This window comes from Ranitomeya variabilis, chromosome 4 (genome assembly GCF_051348905.1).
Source record: "Ranitomeya variabilis isolate aRanVar5 chromosome 4, aRanVar5.hap1, whole genome shotgun sequence".
Lineage (NCBI taxonomy): Eukaryota > Metazoa > Chordata > Amphibia > Anura > Dendrobatidae > Ranitomeya > Ranitomeya variabilis.
The window spans coordinates 418,235,295-418,257,408 of record NC_135235.1 but is presented as its reverse complement, the minus strand read 5'-3'; the positions used below and the strand labels follow the sequence as shown (position 1 = coordinate 418,257,408).

The window sequence follows — 22,114 nt, the reverse complement described above, 5'->3', positions numbered from 1 at the left end:
GAGAAGTAGTCGGAGTTTCAGGGAGGAAGAAGGGAGGAAGTCCGCTGCCATCCGCAGTCCTCCCGTACGCAAGTGTGAAACCAGCCTAAGACATATAGCCAAACCTTCATGTGACATCACCTAGAGATACAGCAGTTACATTAACCCCTACACTTCCTTTTTAACCCCTTAAGAGGGAGGAGGGTGGATAAGGGAGGTACAGCTGGTACTGTATATGTAGGATCTTGGCATCGGAGCAGGAGTGTCGATTTGCTTATTCTCCTGTGCTGCACTGATCAAAAATGATGATATAGTCAAATTACTCACTAGCCTAATAATTGTACACATAGTGTATTTTGGATTCGCAATAAAGGTGATATTGGAGTATAGCAAACGGTTTGGATGCATAATCGCCGCAAAGTCTTGAGATCAGTGTTCTTTTCTTTGTTTTTTATTTTGACTAGTTTTATTGTGACTAGTGATGAGCGAGTATACTCGTTGCTCGGGTTTTCCGAGCATGCTCGGGTGGTCTCCGAGTATTTGTGAGTGCTCGGAGATTTAGTTTTTGTTGACGCAGCTGCATGATTTACGGCTGCTAAACAGCTTGAATACTTGTGGGGATTCCCCAGCAACCAGGCATTCCCCACATGTACTCAGGCTGGCTAGCGGCCGTAATCATGCAGCTGAGTCTACAAAAAACTAAATCTCCAAGCACTAACAAATACTCAGAGACCACCTGAGCGTGCCCTGGAAAACCTGAGCAACGAGTATACTCGCTCATCACTAATTGTGACTCATTAGGAGGATCAGCTGTTTGGTTTTATTTTCCACATTGAAATCAATAATAAATAATGTCTGCTTCCCTTGCAGCCATGTTACTGAAGCCACATCTTGGACTCACCCCATAATTAGTGCACTGAGCCGGAACAGTCCAGAGGATGATACTGAGGATAGCCCTCGAGATTTATTGGAGTTGACAAATTGTTAAATTGTCTCTTCTGATCTTCACTACTTGGTTAACCAGCTACTTTCATTCCTGAAACCAAGGACCAAGCCGGATCGACATTTTGTCTATAGATACTAATACTATGGGGCTACACCAGCTATTGTTGCTGGAATTAGTAAGAATTGCATATTGACCACTTAAAGGTGTATTCTCAAGTTTAAAAGTTATCCAATGGATAGGGAATAAATTCCTCATCGCTGAGGCCAACTGATGTGACCCCCACTGATCCTGAAAATGGTGCTCTGAATGGAGCGGACGTCCATCATGCACACTGGTGCTCCATTCATTCTTAATGGGGCCACCAGAAATAGCCAAGTGCAGAGCTTTCCTGGTCTGTGACACTCCCATTATGATTGATTGGAGAGGCAGTGCTCATGATCAGCCACTGCTCCATTCATAAGGGGCTCTTCAGAGCTACAGTTCTCAGAATCGGTTAGGATCCCAGCGGTCGGACCCCCAGCAATCGGGAAATTTTCCCCTATCCAAAGTATAAGGGATCACTTACAAACTTGAGAAATAGCCCTTGAAGGTTTGCAACTATTTTAGGAGTAAATTCTAACTTAATGAGACAAAGTAGGCATGGTATAGTATTGGAGGACTATACAGTGGTTGCATAGCTTTATTTTTACCCTTCCTGTTGATGACTTCTGCCTAATTTTTCAGTATATTTTGTATCATTTGTTTTTTAATAAACAGATTGTTATTAAAAGGTACATAAATCATTCAAACATTCCCCAGGCAGACCTATTGTGTCTGGGATAGGGTCGCTCACAGAGCCCCTATCCCAGTACATCGATTGGCTTCTGTGTCCTTTGTTAAAGGACATTCCGTCATACATCAAGGACACCAATTCTTTCCTGGGACACGTCCAGAACTTCACGGGGCAGCCGGGGTTCTCCTTGGCGTCCATTGATGTAGTCAGTTTGTACACGGAAATCCCACAGCAAATAGGTGTACATACCATCAGATGCATTTTGGAGACCACAGACAGGGGCCAGAATTTCATAGACTTTGTCTGTGAAGGTCTCAGATTCATACTCACGCATAATGCCTTCACTTTCATGGACGCTTGGTACATACAGACCACCGGGACTGCCATGGGGACCCCGGCCGCGTGTACGTTCGCTAACCTCTTCTTGGCGGTGTTTGAGGAGGATTATATCTACTCAGCCATGAACACATTCCTTAAACATATCAAGCTTTACCTTAGATATATGGATGACGTATTCCTAGTGTGGGACGGCACAGAGGAGGAGTTTGGACGATTCGTGGGCTATCTGAACGGTTCTAATTCCATGGGGATGTCCTTTACGTCCATTCTCGGGGGCTCTAGTCTAGAATTCTTAGATGTGTTAGTAGTGATTCAGGAGGGGGAGGTGTGTACATCTATTCACCGAAAACCAACTGCTACCAATTCGGTATTATATTACAGTTATAACAGTTTCCACCCGGTTCACACCAAGAGGTCCTTGCCTTACAGCCAATTGCTAAGGACACGGAGGGTAAACAATACACAGCAGGGTTTTGAACAACAGTCCAGAGAGTTATGCCAGAGGCTTCAAAGTAGGGGTTACCCATATACATTGCTGCAGACTACACTGGATCGTGTTAAGAATCATTCTCAGGGCAATATGGGGAAAGTAGGTGAAGCGGTGGGGCAGTGGTTTGCCTTTTGTTTCCAGTATAGTCCAATGGACCAAGAGATACGGGCCACTATAAGGAAACACTGGCATGTTCTGGAGAGGGATAAAGATTTGGTGGGTAGGTTGGCCGGGGGTCCCTTGATTTCAAAGAGACGTAGTACACGTATAAGAGACGTCCTGGTCCGTAATCGCACTATTAAGTACAAAATGACCTGGTTGGAACAGGCAGCTCTTAAGGGTAATTATCGCTGTGGACATTGTCAGTACTGTAAATATCATGTCCGTTAAATATAGGTCCTATCAAGCATACTGTCCAACAATTCATTTCCTGTAAAACCGACTACGCGGTGTACGTGGTCTTCTGCCCCTGCAACAAGTATTATATAGGCAAAACAATTCGCCAGGTGTATGTACGATTTAGGGAACATTTTAAGTCGATTCTATCAGGTAAAGGGGTACCGAGGTTAATTAGCCACGTCAGGGATGCGCATGAAGGGAACCCAGAGGTTTTGACATTTGCGGGAATAGAGAGGGTCGTATTACCGGTGCAGGGAGGAGATTTACATAAATTGTTATTAAGGCAGGAAGCCAGGTGGATCATGCGGACACAGGCGACAGGTCTGGCTGGTCTTAATGATAGAATTGATATGTCTATTTTTTTATGAACCTCCAGCCTGGTTATGATGACATATACCTTATACCTCCTATGCAAATGATAGTTGCCAGTGGTTCACCGGTTCGTCGGTAAGTTCCCTGTTCCTGGGGGTCAGGGAGGTATGTAATAAATGTACTGATGACCATTTGTGAATAATTTACTTAATACCATTCCTGCATAGCTTGTTTTTGTGGGGGATTTTCGATGTCCGAGTTGTATGAGAAAGATAAGGACTTAAGTGTTTTGTCCGGTCAGATTTGCCGGTGTTGTTTTAAATGTTTTTAATACACACACATGATGTACTTTGATAGTGGTTGCTTGGGACGTAGTAGGTGCCGCTTTTGCCATCTTCTGCAGGTAAGGACTTGCCGGATACCTCCAGTGTTTTCTGGACGAGCCGGAGGTTCCTTCTGTAAGTCTATGAGAGTCAGAACGAGAAATGAAAAGTACCAGGTTCCCATATACTTAGCCTGAGAGCTTGTGACCATTACCTCTGACCTCCAGTCTATCAGGAGCTGCGGTCTCAAGATGGCGGAGTAGCACAGGGAAGAGCAGAAGACAGCGATTGGTAAGTATATTACTAGGGGCTGGGAACATGCATAGTGATACCACCCCAGTGGTAAAATTAAAAAAACTCTAGAGTGATGCATTAAGAATCTCCCCGATTATGTATAGGCTGAAGAAGGCATGCTGACCATCTTAGCAATTCTTTTTTATGTTGTGTTAGACATTTCTATTAACTGATATTGTAACCACAGGGGTTTATAGCATTTTGTAAAATGCTTGCCGCCCCTTGTTCTGGAACTTAAATCAAATCGTTAAACTAGAGAGACAAAAAAGCACAAGTGGTGTGTTATTTGATAATGAAAAGGTATAAAAATGTTATAGGTAGGCCCACCTGATGGGGTACTGATGGTCACATCTCCAATAGAAGCATGTAAAGGCTGCAGCAGGACCACCAATGAGATACGATGCAAAAAAAATGAGGCATATGATGGTTAAAATTCTGCGCTGTTGAAGTTTCAAAGGTACGATCACACACAAAGGTGAAGCATGAATGCGGTTTATAATGTCAACGCGTCCAAGGTTTTCAATCCTCTTCATCAGGACAAAACCACAATGTGGTTTGGTCCTGAGTGTCACGCTCAGATTGGTTGGCGCGGGCGCCCGGGATGTGGCCCAACTGGACCACAGACCGAACTACCCTGGAAGGAGCGTAATTAAGTAGCTTTTTTGGTATTCGCTGGAGCCTCTAATGGTGAGGTCAGACTTGTGCGGCAGGAAGCTACCAGGTGCTACTCCAGGGTGGTGTCTGGCTGTGGCTGCTGATCCCATCGGAGAACGGAACATAGACAGGCAAGCGGGCACGGCTGGCACTCTGGCAGACAGGCGGGCACAGCTGGGACACAGGCAGGCAGACGGGTACAACAGACACTGGCAGGCAGGCGCAGCTGGCTCTCTGGCAGGCAGGTACGGGTACTAAAGAGACACGGGAAGGTGGGCACGGCTGGCCCTCTGGCAGGCAGGTACGGGTGGCTCTCTGGCAGGACAGGAGGACAAGGCTGGTACACTGGAAGAACCGGTAGGGACCGGTCTGCAGGCTGGTATGTAAAACAGGTAAGAACCTGTTCAGACAGGAGGACTTATGAATAGGAAGAGAAAGACCACAGGAGCGGATGCAGAGCAAAAGCACAGGAGCTAGAGCCAAGAACAGGGACGCAGGAGGAGGAGCCAAGTGCAGAAATGCAGGAGGCGGAGCAAAGAGCAGGAGGCGGAGCTATGTGCAGAAACACAGGAGGTGGAGCCAAGTGCAAGAGACGTAGAACCGCAAGGAGCGGAGCCAAGTAGAACCGCAAGGAGCGGAGCCACAGCGAGAGCGGAGCCGCAGAGCAAAGCCACAGAGTGCAGAGCAAGGTCAGAGTGCAGAGCAAAGCTACAGAGAGCAGAGTTGAGAGCAAAGTCACAGAGTGCAGAGCTGAGAGCAGAGCAAGACACAGAGTGCAGAGCTGAGAGCAGAGCAAGACACAGAGTGCAGAGCTGAGAGCAGAGCAAAGGCAGAGTGCAGAGCAAGATACAGAGTGCAGAGCCCAGAGCAAAACCACAGAGTAGAGCAAGGTCACAGAATACAGAGCAAGGAGCAAAGCAAGGTCGCAGAGAGCAGAGCAAAGCAAGACACAGAGTATGCACAGCAGGGATATAAATGGCAAGGCAGGGATATAAACGGACACAGGAACAAAAGTAGGCTAAGACAAAATCAGGAACAGGACAAGGCACAGAGACATGGACAAAAGCCAGGGTACGACGCCCCTCTGGGTGGCGGACATGGGCCAGGGTACGAAGCCCCACTGGATGGCAAACACAGGACACAGACCAGGGTACAACGCCCCCCTGGTTGGTGGACATAAGAGTAACAGAGACAGGGCCTGGCACCTCAGCAGCTAAGAACTGACTGAGGGAGTAAGTTGCACAGGCCCCCACCAATGGGTGGGGATGTCTTAAATACAGGAAGCCTCATGGCGATTGGCCGGGGACACCTTAGCAAGGTGCACACAGTCTCAATAAGACACAGGAGTTGCCGACGCCGCCCCCCTATGCACACAGACAGAGCATGCACAGAGCAAGCAGCAGACATGAGGCACACAGCATGGAGCTGGCAGCAGAGAGAAGTCACAACAAGGCCCAGAGAAGTAAGTGAGTTTGTGTGTAATGCAGGTGGGGGATAGGAGGCCATGCAGTGATGCCAGCAGGGTTGTTACAGTACCCCCCCCCTTTACGGCCCCTCTTCAAGCTCGCCAGGATGATTTGCAGAAGAAGAATAGGTCCACATACAGTCCAGGCCAACATATCTTCAGGGTAGAACAAGGCAGGCGGGTCACCAGGAATCTCAGAAAACAAAGTCTCTTGGTGCTCAACAGGGTTAGCTTCCACAATGAGCTGGACCACCTCCTCCAGGTACATAGTTAACAGAGACTTGAATGCTGCTGTCTTAACATCTTCATCAGCCGGACACATGGAAACTGGAAACCTTCTCATAGGGTTCAACTTTTGCCCGACAGGTAGCAGAGATGTTCTTAGGTACGGAACACAAGAAAAGTCATTGGTGATGAGTGTGGAGAACAACACCTCCACGGGTCAGAGAAAAATTGAGGTGAACAAACTTCTGTTTTGAAATCTTCACCAGCCGGCCACAAGGACGCTGAAGGTATCCACATAGGAACCATCTTCTGCCCGTTATCCAGAAGAAATCGTCCAAACGCTGGGGATGTTCCTAGGAACAGATTACAGGTATAGTCATTGGAGATGTGTGGAGAGATCGTCACCACTTCCCCATCTTCAGTGACGCTAGCACACCTTGACTCAATGACTAACTGTTTACCGGTATAGTCGCTGGAGATGTGTGGAGACATCGTCACCGTTTCCCCATCTTCAGTGACATCAGCACACCTTGGCTGAAGAAGATGATGACACTGCTAACTGTGTTTGATGCATGGGAACCAGACACTCCTCAAGACTGGGTAAGTTCAAACGAAGCACTTTACTGGAACTCTTGACCAGAGCGGGTGGTAGAGTCCTTGGCTCAGAATGACTCATGGGCATAACAGACAGCATACGGAAAACAAACTTCTTTGTGTATAAGGCTCCAACTTGGAGCTATAGTTGTCCTTGCAGGACTAGACTGCTCTTTAGCAGGGCTCGGCCATTATCAGACAACGCCCACACCGGGTTCTGGAGCTGTAGAATGGAGACCATACACCGACTCCGTATGACAGGTGGCTTAAACACACCAAAGCTCCCAGAAGGCAGAGAAACAGTCATTAACTTTGATGGAGAGGAAGTACTCTCGCCAGGGGCATCGAAGACTTTACAGAAGGCCGCCAGGAAGGCCTCCAAGTCCCTGATTATGGGATCCCCTGCTTCAAAGAAGGGGTTGATCCATAGCAAAGCATCTCCTGCTAGGTAGGACATTATGTATCCAGCCTTGAACAAATCAAAGGGGAAAGCAGAAGCATACCATTCGAAGTTCTGCATACACTGCTCCAGGAATACATGGCACTGCTTCGGATCCCCAGAGTACCTTGGCAGATCTGCAGGAGCTTGCTTTTCATAGGCCAAAAGTTTATTATAGCATCAGAGACAATGATTGGTGCATCTTGCTCCGAGAACGAAAGGACATGGGACTCAGCGGGAACCATGGCCTGTGCAAACTGTCACGCTCGTGCCAAGATTGGTGCGGGCGTGCAGGGGTGTGGCCCCACTGGACCACAGACCAGACTACCCTGGAAGGGGCGTAACTAAGTAGCTTCCTTGGTATTCGCTGGAGCCTTTGACGGTGAGGTCAGACTTGTGCGGCAGTGATGTGGAACTCAGCCAGTCACAAGAGTTGGTTGTGACATCGATCTTATAAGTCATGTCATTCACTTTCACACAGGCGTGCTTACATGATTAGAGGGAGGATTAGTCTGGGAAAAACAACGTTCTGTTGATTAGTCACCCATTGATTTATATAGTGTGAGCGCAGGGTTTAAGTTCAATTTACATTTATTTTGCAATCGCCAAACAACTAAAAGTGACTAGTTAAAATGGAGGAAAAGGGTGCAATACAGACATGGTGATGCCTTATAAAAAATGGCGTAAAAGGCAGACACTTTAAAAACATCAATTTTGATTTTTATTTTACCACTTTTTATGTTATGGATAAAATCTCTTGATATATATCTACTAATTACTGAAAACACTTTGTCAAACGTCACAAGTTTTAGCTTTATGAATTCTAAATAGCACACAAAAGAAGGTACTAACTGATGGTACGTACATGCGTTTCTGCTATACCCAACCAACTAGTTCCACACTCTAGAGGCCTTCCTTTTATCATACACGTCCACCTTCATTTTCATCTTGGTAGAAAGAATTACACATTCAGAACAATAGATGAAGGCCCTTTTTCCATGTCTTATCTGAAAAGTAAGAGTATGCTAGATACCAGATCCACAAGAACTTATGAAGAGTGTTCTCAGCTCTTAGACTATCACATAATGTCAACAGAACAGAGATAAGTACTTTTATGGGTTTACCCGGGCTTTGATTAATGTTCCTTATGAGGCTAAGAACTTACAATTACCTGCCTGTTCTTCCCTTGGCTGATATGTGCCACTTCAGAGCAGCCACAGACCATTCCTGATAGCTTCTTGTGATATCATGTCTACAGAGCAGCTGCTCTTCTGCTCTGTCAACTGGGCATAGTTGCCAATGTCATGATGATTGATAGTAGGCTCTACGGGTAGCCAGCTGTTAATCAGCATGATGTCAGCAGTGACTCCCCTTTGACAAAGCAGTCCGGAAGAGGACTAACTGCTTTATTGACCTGAGGTCAAGTCTAGAAACAGTAATCTGCGGAAGTTCCTTGCCTCATAGGGAAAAAAGCAAAAGTCCCAGATAACCCCTTTAAGAAAGATTTCATTGATTTTCTTCCACCTAAAATCATGGATAACGTGTAGGCTCTCTAAATATTCTTGTAGGAATGGGGTTTATTAAGGGCTGAGGCGCATTAGGAGGGTGATCTTTGTTTTTATAGCTTATCGAGGGATTGTTGTGGCATAGCTGCAGTCCATGCTTATAGAGTATCAACAGGCAGACCATCCTTTTAAGTGTAGCATGCCCATCCCTGTCATTTTTAGTGGATTACTTCAACCAACATGTCCAATTTTGAGTTAAGAAATGTCAATACCAAATCTGATATCTGAAGGCATTTGTATTCTTTTGTCTTGCCATGCCTCTCATAATCAGTAGAGATCTGTGCATTGTCCTGGTGAATGTGTAAGTTTTTGAGGCATGCGCTTCTTCCTTCCCAAGAGAATGGAAACTTTGTGGCTTTCAAAAGGTTCTAACAAAAGAAGGAAAATGTTGAGATGAATGGCAGGAATTCACACAACTGACCAAATCATAAAAAAAGAACAAACGCCAATCTACCAAGAACGCTTAGGTCCCCGTACACCCGATAAGATAAAAGTCGTCCAAAGCTGACAATGTTGGTTGGATCTGCCAACCATCTAATGTGTATAAAGGGCATCTGATAGCTCCCAATAGATTATGTGAGGGTGACCTAAAGATTGAGAAGTTGGAATTCAATCACTTACGCCTTTTTGGACAGCCAGTAGATAAGCCACTGAGAGCTGTCACTGGCAGTGACTTACTCCACTCTCCCCATAGAGAACAAAGGAGCCAAGCATTCTTGTGTATGGGTTAGCTGGTGAATATGGCCAACTTTAGTTTTATGAGGTCATAGAAGGGCACCTTCTCTAACCTGATAAAGACCAGCCCTGGTCCTTGAAAGGGTTTTTCAAGATTTTTTTTTACTTCCCAATATTGGCCACTATAAAAATAAATAAAATTAGGTTTCCCACCTTCTGCAGGTCAAGCTGTGATGTGACAACTATAGAACATGACTGCTGCAGCCAATTACTGGGCTGAGTAAAGTGAAAAAATCCTAGAAAACCCGTTTAATACAATGGACCTTTTTTACAGAATGATATATACATTACAGCAATAAAGAACGTGCGTGATGTAGAAGCCACTGACCTGCTGCCCATCAATATGGACTCAGACATCCAAACGCTGTTCCTTTTGACTACCTGGTTTAAAGACAAGAAATAAAATTATCTCACAAGTGGACATTTTATAGAATTACACCTCCATAAAATAAAAATAGGAATTTCGTTGCTTTACTGGCGTGGTTGTAAAAACAAATTATCGCTAACATCAGTTTATCAAGTCGAAGTGGTGCCACTTTTTCAAGAACTTAGAGCCATTCACACAAATATTTGTAAAAGTGATTGTGGCTTTAGATATATTGATCAAGTCTCTAATCCACATAGAAAAAATTGAATGGAAATGGCAGTGTAGGGACAGACATATAAAAACAGGTACATGCAGTTATAATTTGTCTTTGCAAACCTTTAACCACTTAACGAACAGAGGTATTTCAGTTATGGCATTTTAGTTTTTTACGCCCATCCTTCCCAGAGCTATAACTTTATTTTTCGGTCAATATGGCCATGTGAGTTTTTCTGCGGGACAAGTTGTACTTTTGAACGAAACCATTGATTTTAACATATTGTGTACTGGAACAGGGGAAAAAAATGCGGTGCGGTGAAATTGCAATTCCACAGTTTTTTGTTTTTTTACCATGTTCACTAAATGCTAAAACTGACCTGCCATTCTGATTCTCCAGGCCATTACGAGTTTACACACACCAAACATGTCTAGGTTCTTTTTTATTTACTGTATTTTTTGAATTATAAGACACACTTTTTTCCCCCAAATTTAGGGGGAAAATGGGGGTGTGTCTTATAATGCAGATATACCTTACCGTTACCGTTGCTGCAGGCCTCAGGCTGGGATGAGGGGGTGTCCGGGCTGCAGGCCTCAGGCTGGGATGAGGGTGTGTCCGGCACTGCTGCGGGTGCCCGGCAGTGCTGCGGGGGTGTCCGGTGCTGCGGGGGGCTCTGCCGACATTTTGTGAAAGGCCACAGCCCCCCGCAGTTCCATGGTTTCCTGTGCTGTGGACTCCGGGAAAATGGCAGTCGGGGGGAGGCGCATGCGCAGATGGAGATCTCAGCACCAAGATCTTGGGAGATGAGATCATAGCACTGAGATCTCATCTCCCGAGATCTCCATCTGCGCATGCGCCACCCACCGGAGGCCATTTTCCCAGAGTCCACCGCACAGGAAACCATGGAACTGCAGGAGGCTCTGGCTTTTCACAAAATGTCGGCAGAGCCCCCTGCAGCATCGGAGACACCCGCAGCAGAACCGGACACCCACAGCAGCGCCGGACACCCCCACAGCACCGGACACCCGCAGCAGCACCGGACACCAACAGAGGCGCGCAGCACATCAGAACACCCCCTCATCCCAGCCTGCAGCTTCACCCAGTCCTGCCTCCTCCAGCAGCGACCCTGGGACCCCGCTTCACCGCCACCACCACCCCAGTAAGCAAGAAGCACCACCATTTTATTTAAAAAAATTCCTGTTTTTCTCCTCAAAATTTGCGGTGCGTCTTATAATCCGAAAAATACAGTAAGTGGTGAAAAAAAAATCAAAAATTTAGCAAAAAAAAAAAATGGCGACATTTTTCGACGCCTATAGCATCTCCATTTTTCATGATCTTTGGCTGAGTGAGGCCAATATTAGAAAGCGTTTAAAGAAAATCTGTCACTAGGGTCAACTCTCCTAAGCCGTCTATATGGATATGTAGGTAATAGGAAGCTGAATAAACGTGATACGTTTAAATCAAACTTATCAAAAGTAGTGTCAGTTTCAGTGAATGTCTGACTTAAAGTAGTAAGAAGCAGTCAGTAGGATAAAACCTCCTAAACTGTCTATATGAATAAAGCTGAATAAAATACCTTTATATCTGCAATCTGTCTTATTCCACAGATATCCACGTTTTTCTGATATGTAAATGAGTTGTTCAGGTCAATGAACCAGACACTGATCTGCATGAGAATCTGCCCGCAGGGATTATTTTTAATGAAAGAAGGTGTTAACAGTATGAGACATGTAACTAATGCAGGACAGGAAAACTGAACTTTGTCACCTTACAAACACATTTTTTTTTTCAGCTGCAGCTCTCACAACTCTGCAATATTGATACAATACTACAACACTGGCTGCGTGTGAGATGGAAGCTGAAACAGAGAGGACACCTGCAGATATGTCAGTAAGGGAAGAGTCAGACAGCCTTATAACTTGGACGAGGATCGCAACGCAATGCTCTGACTGGCGGTGGACACTCCCGACCTGAGTGTGACAGCTTCATAGAAAAAGATGCTGTCACACTCGGGTAGAGAGAGCCGAAGGCCAGTCCGAGCATTGCGTTGCGATCTTTGTCCGAGTTATAAGGCTGTCTGACCCTTCCCTTATCATCACCACACAGCTCTGCAATGAGATCAGGAGAGCAGAGACCGGCCATCACATATTACACTGGTAACTCCACCTTCTATTTGTAATAAGCTCTGGAGGCAGATTCTCATGCAGATCAGTGTCCAGCTCATAGCCTGTAACAGCACATTTACATATAAGAAAAACTTGGATTTCTCTAGAATAAGACATTGGATTGCAGATATAAACGTATAATTTTGTCCAGCTTCCTATGACCTACATACCCATATAGACGGCGTAGGAAGGTTGATCCTACCGACAGATTTCATTTAACATTTACTCATAGTGACCCCACTTTTGATAAGTGCAGGGCATTACTGTTACTGTTACTATTCATGTAACTACTATTATTATATGTTGCCTTTTACCACCTGGTAACACTAATGTCGCTCTAGAATTTTCTGCCTTGTTTGGGTCTTCAGGCTTTTTATGGCATATAAATTTAACCTATGTGTAGCTGTTCTTTTTATTTCTAGAGTAACTTAACTACCAATTGTTTTTCTTTTTTGCTAATTCTAACCATCATTGATAGTTACTTAACTTTGCAAATCACTTTTTTACAGTAATTTAGCTCCAGTCCAGTAAAAAATACTGTATCTAAGTGGCCTCTTATGCCTTGATCTGCATGTCTGTTTTTTTCTGTATTGATATCTTAGCATATTCTATTACTATTCATTATTCTGTAGTGGCTGCAGGCTGGTATTTTTAGGCTGGGAAGGGCCCAATAACCAGAGACCTTCCCAACTTGGTAATATCAGCTTGCAGCTGTCTGCTTTACCTTGGCTGGTTATGAAAAATAAGGGGAACCACACTTCCTCCCAAAAATACAAAAAAGCACTCTAAATGTCAAATAAAATCCCAAACAAAAGATTTGCATTTTTTCACTTTTAACACTTTACCTCCCTACTGCTCCCCACCCCAAAAATGCTATTAGGGGAAGAAAAAAAAAGGTGTTTGGGTTTTTTTTGTCAAATTTCTGAATTGTTTTTCATAACTTAAATAATAAAAAAAACTGGCATTGCTGTAATCATGTTGATCTGTTGCCATAAAATAGCTTTTTTTTCATAATTTCACCGCACTTGGAATTTTTTTCCCATTTTCCAGTACATTGGACGGTAAAATAAGTGGTGTTATTAAAACTACAACTCCACCCCCCACCCCCCCAACAAAATAAGCCCTGAAATGGCTATGTGCACAGAGAAATATAAAAGTTATAACATTTGGAACAAGGGTAGGAAAAAAGAAAAGTGCAAAAATAAAAACATTTTCTGCTTATTAAAAGGGTTAATAACTATCACTGTTGGACCTTTTTTCATACTTTCCCTACAGTTCTTCTATCTATTATAAATAATACTCTTTTACAGTAACAGGAGTCTTCTCAACAGAGCAGATTAGAGTAAAAGTTCACTCCGGTCATTTATGCTTCATGGGATACACTAAGTAGATATTATTCCTCTACAGTAGTATTATACTGCCCCAAAAGTACTGGAACAGATCTACTGTATGTCCTTTTAGCATCCTACAACACAGTACAGTAGCACGTAGCACACTTTTGTCTATATAGTTTTGGATGCAACATAATAAGTTCGAGACTCACGTAAATATGAAATGGTGACGATAATGACCAAGAGTATTAGGAATATGGAGCCACAGGTGATCAGCAGCAACTTGTTCCACTTTAGAACTTCTGAGGTCACTGACGTCAGGATATGTTCTAGGGGGATGAGATACTCAGGTCCTGTATCCTTGTCTTTATGATCTATCTTGGCCTCCTCTGCTATGACTGGAGTATTATCTGGGAGAAAGAGTGAAGGAACACAATTAGCAACTGTTAAACGCTCTTCAATCACTTTGTTTTCTTTAGAGCGGTAACTAATGATTTTTCTCTAGAAAAGCCTTGTTCTGCACTTGCATCCAGAGGAAGGGACATCCGCATCCAAGGCTCGGTCACAGTTCCGTCAGAACTTCCAAACAAAATGGTGCACCAGGGTACTCTATTTTTCCAGTTTCTGAACGGACACCATGATAGATTCCAATAGACCCCATCAGGCTATGTTCTCATGATTGAGTATATGGTCAGTTTATGATGTTGCAGAGTTTTCTGCAGCATTTCTGCATCTATAGTTAAGCTAGGTTACTTGTATTTTTTCATTGTGTTTTGAGTGTGTAAATGTATTTTTCTCTAGTTTTTGGCACAGTACTTTCTCTCTCCTTTTGGTATGTCATGCTTTGTTGTTTTTATACTTTCTGTTATTTGGCTTTGATAAAACTTTATACAGACGTGTGGATTATATACATTTTTTTATCTGTGAATTGTCTTCATCTGATGCAATTCTATGGGGAACATCCACACATAAAACTCCGCATCCACAAGAGAAATTGACATGTTGTGGATTTCAAACACAAACAACTAGTCCGTTAACGCTGCAGAAAATAAAAACAGTGGGTACGAGATTTCTATAAATCCCATCCACTTTTCTGGAATAGTAAGACACTGAGGTTTTTTTTACACAGCATCAAAAACATATCCTGGGAACTTGACCCTGTGGCTGATGGGGGCTGTTGGTTTCTTCAGTTTGACAGATTTGGCACCTTTGTAGTTTCTGTTCCTATAATTATATGATGGACGAGAACAATGAAAGTGAATATCTACGCTTATGTATAGACTGGTGTAACATCATAAACTACATCCATATTTTGGAGTTATATGTTTAGCAAATTTTGAAAAATATATAGAATTGAGAGTCCTCAGTGGTTGATATTTTTCTATCCTCTGGCTACTGGTACCAAGATATATATCTTTCCTATAGCAAATTTTGTGAATTTTGGTTGTATAATGCATGTCAACTTGAAATAAACATTAAATGGCATAAGACCTACGTAGGACTGAGTCTTGTGATGAGGTTATTGGTAGCCTACAGCTACTGGCCACTAGAAGACTTCCACCGCATCCAGAATGTGACATCATCTTCTTTACACACAAATAAAAAAAAGATATTGCATTATGTACCCATTCTTAGCGTCAGATTGTTACTTGACTTTTCTCCGGTTGGACTTATTGCTGTGCAGTTGAAATAGAGTTCTGCTCCAGAAACAGGACTCATGTTAATGATGAATTTTGCAGGTTCTGATTTATTTAGAACTTTCTTCTCTTCCATTTTGTCAGATAAGAATAGTTGGTAGGTGATGGGCAGAGGTCCAGATTCAGAGAAACAAGTTATATGCATTGTATTGTTGGCAAGAAGGCTGCACTCTATTATTGGTTTAGATAGGGAACCTGTAACAAATAAGATAATAAAAAATAAATAAATGCATGGTTATAAAGGCAGAGACGAAAAATTGTAAATTCATTAAATCCTTCTTGGCATAAAAAGACGTTCGTGATTTCGATAGGATCTTACATTACTTAAATCATTAACAGGGGTAATCCAAGAACTTTAAATGTAACTTTGGGGAATTAAATCTTTAAGGCAATGCCACATAATACAAAAAGTACATTCTTATACAGTGGCTATTATTTAATAGTTTCATAGTTTAAGGTTGAAAGAAGTAGCAAGTCTATTGAGAAAGAGGAAGGCAAAAACCCCATGAGGCAGATGCTACTTGCCCCATATTAGGGCAATAATTTGTATAATAACAATAATTCAAGACTCCACATACATCAAACTAGCTCCCTGGATCAATGTCACATTGCAGAATCTAGTACCCATGATCTTTGATGTTACATTTTTTCAAGAAAAGTATCCAGGTCTTCCTTGTACTTTTTGAGTGAAACAACCATCACAACATGATGTGGCAGAGAGTTGCATAGTCTCACTGCTCTTACAGTAAAGAATCTCAATCTGCGATTATGATTCAACATTCTTTCATCTAGACAAGTGAAGAATCTGGTCAGACGCAGGCTATCTTCAGAAGACATTCTTGTAATCCTTATTACAAATAAAAGCTTCTTCTTATCACCAAAGCTAAACCGAGAAGACGGGATAGGTGAAAAGATAATAGGTGACTACTGTACAGTGTAAGCATTTCATACTCACTGATCAGTCATCCAAAATTCCAGCACAATATTCCATAAGAAAATCCATTCTCTATTATTTCACTAGTAGTGCATTAAAAAACATCTGCAAAGTTGGTATAGAGCGAAGAAAACGCTTCAAACTGATGCATTTCGTATTGTCCTACCCGATAGCCCACTAAGGACTATATGGTCAGAAATGCTTCGGCCTAATGAGTTTTCTTCTCTTTATACTAACTTTGCACATGTTTTTAATGCACTGCAAATTAAATTATAAATAATGTATTTTCTTTCGAAATATTGTTTGTTATGGTGTTTTGGATCAATTGGCACGAGGAAAGTGGCCATGTACAAGCTGTGTTGAGCTGATGGAACTTTTCTCTTTATAATAGCTGATCATGTTTCATCACCTCTTCAGTTGTACTATCCATAGATAGATAGATTAGAGATACCTATGCCTTTTGTTACAGAAAAGTGTGCATCTAATCAGTCACGGCTAAAGCTGTGCATGTATGGATAACAGTCCTCATACAGATTAGACTCAAGCCTGTTAATTTGGTTGGCTACCAGTTGTCTTTAATTAATTTTTGGCTTGTAATTCAGAGATTAGGTTGTTGGGTATGTCTAGTTTCATGTTACTTTTTGATTAGAGGATTCTGAGTTTTTTCACAATAGGATAAGGATTCAATAGGGATTTATAGGAATACATCATCTTCATCACGTCAACTTTCTATGGAGTGAATAGTCCCAGCTCTATCAGATATTAGTATTTTTAATTGTTCTTTATTAAAAATTCTGCATGCCCGTAGGACATTAATTATGCCACCAATCCCATGATTTTATTTACCTTCATAGGAGCTTTGGAATACAAAACTTGAGTTTACTGTCCACCGATAACACCACGTTTATTGCAGCGGTAGCTTTACGAAGTGTTCTACTGTTTAGTACATAGTTGTGTTACTCAAGATGAGGTGCCTAACCTTCCATTTATGCATTTAAACCTCATGTAATTTTATCTTGTTTTTCATGGATGTCAAGTTAATAAAACTTAAATGAATAATTATTTTGTTAAAGGAGCACTTCAATGTATATTTTTTTACATTTTATGTGTGTATGTGAATGGTGTGTAGTGTGAGTGTATAAATATACTCACCTACCGTCATTTCCTCTGGGATTCATTCCATTGTCCGTTCTGCTTCACTTCTCAGTGAGGTCACCGCTGTTCAGTCTGTCCATGTCATGCTGCGCTCTGCGTGGTCCGCAAGTGACTTTTACAATGTAAACCTATGGAGCTTCAGAACAAGGTTTCGTAGTCTTAACTTGTAAGAGGTTTTCAGCTCACAGAGCTGGCTAGTATGAATTGCGGTGATGTCACTGAGAAGAGGAGTGGGACAGTGCTGGACAGAGAAAGCAGGGGTAGGAGAGAATATTAATACACTCGCACTACATTACATACACATACAGTCATGGCCAAAGTGTTGACACCCTAGAAATTGTTTCAGAAAATAAAGTATTTCTCGCCAGAAAATTATTGCAATTACTCATGTTTCGTTAGAAAACACACAAATGAAATAAATGTTTATAACAACACAAAAAAAAACAGAGAAAAAAAAGGCAAATTAGACATAATTTCGCACAAAACCCCAAAAATGAGTTGGCCAAAATTGTTTGTACTATCAACTTAATATTTGGTTGCACACCCTTTGGAATAAATAACTGCAATCAATCACTTCAGAGACAAATTACGGACACTGCAATCAATCACTTCCTGTAACCATCATCAAGCTTCTTACAACTCTCAACCAGAATTTTGGACCACGCTTCTTTTGCAAACTGCTAAAGGTCTCTCATATTTGAAGAGAGCCTTCTCCCAAGAGTAATTTTAAGATCTTTCCATAGGTGTTCATTTGGACTTAGATACTGACTCATTGCTGGATACTTTGGGACTCTCCAGTGTTGAAGTATGTTTGGAGTCATTGTAATGCTGAAATACTAATGACATAAACGCAAATTCAGGTTTCTGACACTGGGCACTACATTGCAACTCAAAATCAATTAGTAATCTTAAAATTTCATGATGCCTTGCACACAGTCAAGGCACCCAGTGCCAGAGGCAGCAAAACAACCTCAAAACATCATTAAACCTCCACCATATTTGACTGCAGGTACTGTGTTCTATTCTTTGTAGGCCTCATTCTGTTTTTGGTAAACAGTAGAATGATATGCTTCACCAAAAAGCTCTGTCTCGGTGTCATCTGTCCGCAAGACACTTTGCCAGAAGTGTTTAGGCTTACTCACGTACATTTTGGCAAACTGCAGTCTAGCTTTTTTATGCCTCTGTGTCAGCAGTCGGGTCCTGCTGGGTCTCTTGCCATAGTGTTTCATTTAATTCAAATGTCGATGGATAGTTCGCTCTGACACTGATGCACCCTCAGCCTGCAGGACAGCTTGAATTTCTTTGGATCTTGATTTGGGATGCTTATGCATCATCTGGACTATCCTTCATTACAACCTTTCTTTAATTTTCATCTGCCGTCAAGGGAGGTAGCTACAGTGCCATGGGTTGTAAACTGCTTGATTATGTTGCACACCATGGGCAAAGGAAAATCAAGATCTCTGGAGATGGACTTGTAACCTTGAGATTGTTGATATTTTTCAACAATTTTGGTTCTCAAGTCCTCTGAAAGTTCTCTTTCTGCTTTCCATGCTTAGTGTGGCACACACAGGCACAGTGCAAAGATTAAGTTAACTTCTCCCCTTTATATCTGGTTTCAGGCGTGATTTTCAAATAGCCCACACCTATTACTAGCTACAGGTGAGTTTGAATGAGCATCACATGCCTGAAACAAAATTGTTTACCCTCAATTCAGGAAAGGTACCAACAATTTTGTCTTGACCATTTTTTTTAATGAAATGACATCCAATTTGCCTTATTTTCTCTGTTTTTTTCATGTTGTTCCAATATACAGAAAGGAAATGTGTATAGTGAAATGTGTAATTGCAAAACTTTTCTTTGAGAAATACTTACTGTAATTTTCAGGAGCAATTTCATGGGAGACAACACTTTTGGCCATGACTGTATGCACACATTTAATTACACAAACAATTCATGGGAGTGCTTCTATAAGTGTTCTACTCACCCCTATGATTTATATTCTCTACTTTTATGAGCGTGAAATCATCTGTGAAATCCTATATTCTTATCCTTAGACTTCATTCTGACAGCAGCATTTTTTCTTGTCAGCAAAAAACAAACTGATTTTCATCAGTGTTGTGGATCAGAATTTCATCAGTGTTCAGTAATAGTTTAAGATTTCACCATCGGTGTTTCATGTTTCAAAGCCTCTCCTATCCATCACAATGTTAAAAAGGACAGTATAAGGATTGCACATGGATGGCATCCCAGTGCTAGCCATGATTTTCAGGGACCCATAGACTTGCATTGGCGAGTTTAATTCTTGACTAGGATCAAAATTTGAGATGTCTCTTTTTTTTTATGCAGACCACTCGGTCTGAAAAAAAACAAGGACATGGGAATAGACCCATAGATTATAATGGGTATGAGTTCTATCTGTGAAAAGCATGTATAGTACTCTTATGTGAAAAACTGACAGCTGAATGAGGCCTTAGACCAAGTTCACACAAAAATATCACTTCTCATTCCAGTCCGGTCAAGGCATGACTAGGTCTGTTTGCATCTCTACGTGCTTGTCCTCAGATATGAGTTCAAAAGCAATATTCTATCAATAATAGCTGTCATGTTCGGACATGGGTATGTCCGGCAGGCGACACAGCATATAAGTGCAACGGGATGGAAAAAAGGGGAGGAAGGCCCTAATGCTCAGAAGCAGGGCATCGGACACCAACCTGCGCCTGTCCCTAAGCTTCCCTAATGCCCTATGCGTGTCCTTCCCCTCACCGCCATCACGTGCTTAGTCCTTGACTGTCACCTCTAAAAATCCTGGCTAGTGCACTGGCCTGCAAGGAAGCTAGCCTCATCACTACAGATGATATTATACAGGGAAACGGACAAACAAGGGACAGACAAAAAGCAAACTACTCAGCTCAGAATCTGCTGCTAAGCTCCAGAGCAGCAGAGTAAATGGCACCAGGAAAACAGAACTCCAACAGCATCAACACCACAGTCACAGGAGAGCTTCACACACCTAGCTGGTCTGCATAGAAGTAACTCTATAACTGATGATCAGCTGATGGGTCATGGGACTATCTAAAGGGAGGTGGGAGTGGTTACCAACCAACATCTGCTGACCAGCATAAAAGACACTGCCAGCAAAAGAATGACATTAACTCTTGCTGGACCAAAGGGAAAAAAACAACATTTAAGTTTCAGCAGACCCAGAGTTGTCACGAATCCCTTAAGAATTAATCAATGGATGAGACTAATGAATGCTGAAAAATCAAAAGATCACTATCACATTGACTTTTGTTCGTCTGTCTGTTGTACGTGTGCCGTTCATTGCTACACGGACAGCACACCAAAACTATTTTGATTTGAGGATATCCTTAAAGAGTTTTTCCAGGGAATATAAATGATTCATTCAGTGGCAAAATACAACTTTTGTAAAATTGACAAAACTAGAAAAGCCATATTTTAAACTAAGGCTACTACACAATTATAGGACATTATGTTCCTTCTCTTGTTTGAAAGTTTATCCTAATTATCATGCACTTGTTGTATGACAGCTGGATGGTCTCAAATCACATGAATCCCCTGCAACAAAACAGACAAACGAAACTCCCAAAGGCAGGTTAGAACCCAGCCTTAAAGATTTTTTTTAATTTTACATTTAGGAAACAAGGGAACAATAAAAATAAATTAATTTCCAATGTCTACCTGGTCTTTAAAAAAATAAGTGATCAACTTTAGTTTGGATTATTAAATAAGAGATTATTCGCAAATTTTAGGTTTAATCACAAAAATATAAATAATTTGACAGTGTTAGAGTAAGGAAGAGATTTCAAACCTGCCAAATCTTACAGGGTGTGTTAGCTCTTAGGAAAACACATTGAAACAACAAACTATTGAGGGGTGCAACTAAGCTGGCTCACAAGGAATGTGTTTTCTTATGCAAAGCATTCTGCTATTTTCGATCATGAATAAAGAGTCACAAGTTATATGCAAAACAGTTATATTCATGTAGGATATAAAATAAAAAGACTCTCAGGTAAGCCCTGAATATTGTTGGAAATCAAAAGCCCCATGTATTTCTTCTGTTCTCACTAGTCGTAAACTGTATCCCAGGAACTGGAGTTAGGGCTGCTCCAAAATTTTTTGTAGTCATTGCTTAGATCCCCAAAACACCTTCTGGGACATTAAAAGGGGAACATTTTCAAAGATGGAGAGCTACAGAAAAGGAAAAAAACACACCGTACATAAGCCTTTGTTTCATACTCTCTCATTCTGTACGAAAATTTTCCCCAGAGAGTCTTGGTAGGCTAGTATTGGAACTTTAACCCCTTTACCACCTTAGACGTATAGTTACGTCTAAGATGGTCTACCCTGTTTGCTGCGCGTTCAGGCAATGAGCCCACAACTTTTGCAGCAGATGTCAGCTGATTTCATCAGCTGACATGTGCTCCCAACAGCCGCAGGTGGAATCGCAATCCACCCGCTTCTGTTAACATGTTAAATGCCGCTGTCAATTTCTGATAGCAGCATTTAACATGAACGTGACGGAAGCACATCACTAATCTCGCCCATTGGCATCCGTGTCACATGACCGTGGGTCACCGATGGCTTGATAACCTGGGATCTGCAGCAGACTCCTGTGGTTGTCATTGCCGCCCAGCGGTCTGCGCTCGTAGAGACTGAGCATTTTTTATGATCGCAGCTTCTAGTCTCCCATGGTGAATAT

General features: G+C 42.2%; 2 protein-coding genes across 4 annotated transcripts in view; one reads left to right on the top strand and one right to left on the bottom strand.

Annotated features, from left to right (window-relative positions):
• The window catches only part of STXBP4 (syntaxin binding protein 4), a 51,752-nt gene extending 50,048 nt beyond the window's left edge, over positions 1-1,704 (top strand). For all 3 annotated transcript variants that reach the window (XM_077251352.1, XM_077251353.1, XM_077251354.1), the window contains one exon: positions 850-1,704. In XM_077251352.1, the coding sequence (XP_077107467.1) occupies positions 850-967 (118 nt within the window). In that variant the 3' untranslated portion in view covers positions 968-1,704. The remainder of the gene's footprint in view (positions 1-849) is intronic.
• A 6,103-nt stretch (positions 1,705-7,807) lies between these two features.
• Positions 7,808-22,114, bottom strand: part of LOC143768975 (uncharacterized) — a 49,670-nt gene continuing 35,363 nt past the window's right edge. The window contains exons 3-6 of the mRNA XM_077257585.1: positions 15,234-15,500; positions 13,821-14,018; positions 9,860-9,912; positions 7,808-9,164 (exon numbers count right to left, since the gene is read on the bottom strand). Coding sequence (XP_077113700.1) covers positions 9,881-9,912; positions 13,821-14,018; positions 15,234-15,500 — 497 coding nt within the window. The 3' untranslated portion in view covers positions 7,808-9,164; positions 9,860-9,880. The remainder of the gene's footprint in view (positions 9,165-9,859; positions 9,913-13,820; positions 14,019-15,233; positions 15,501-22,114) is intronic.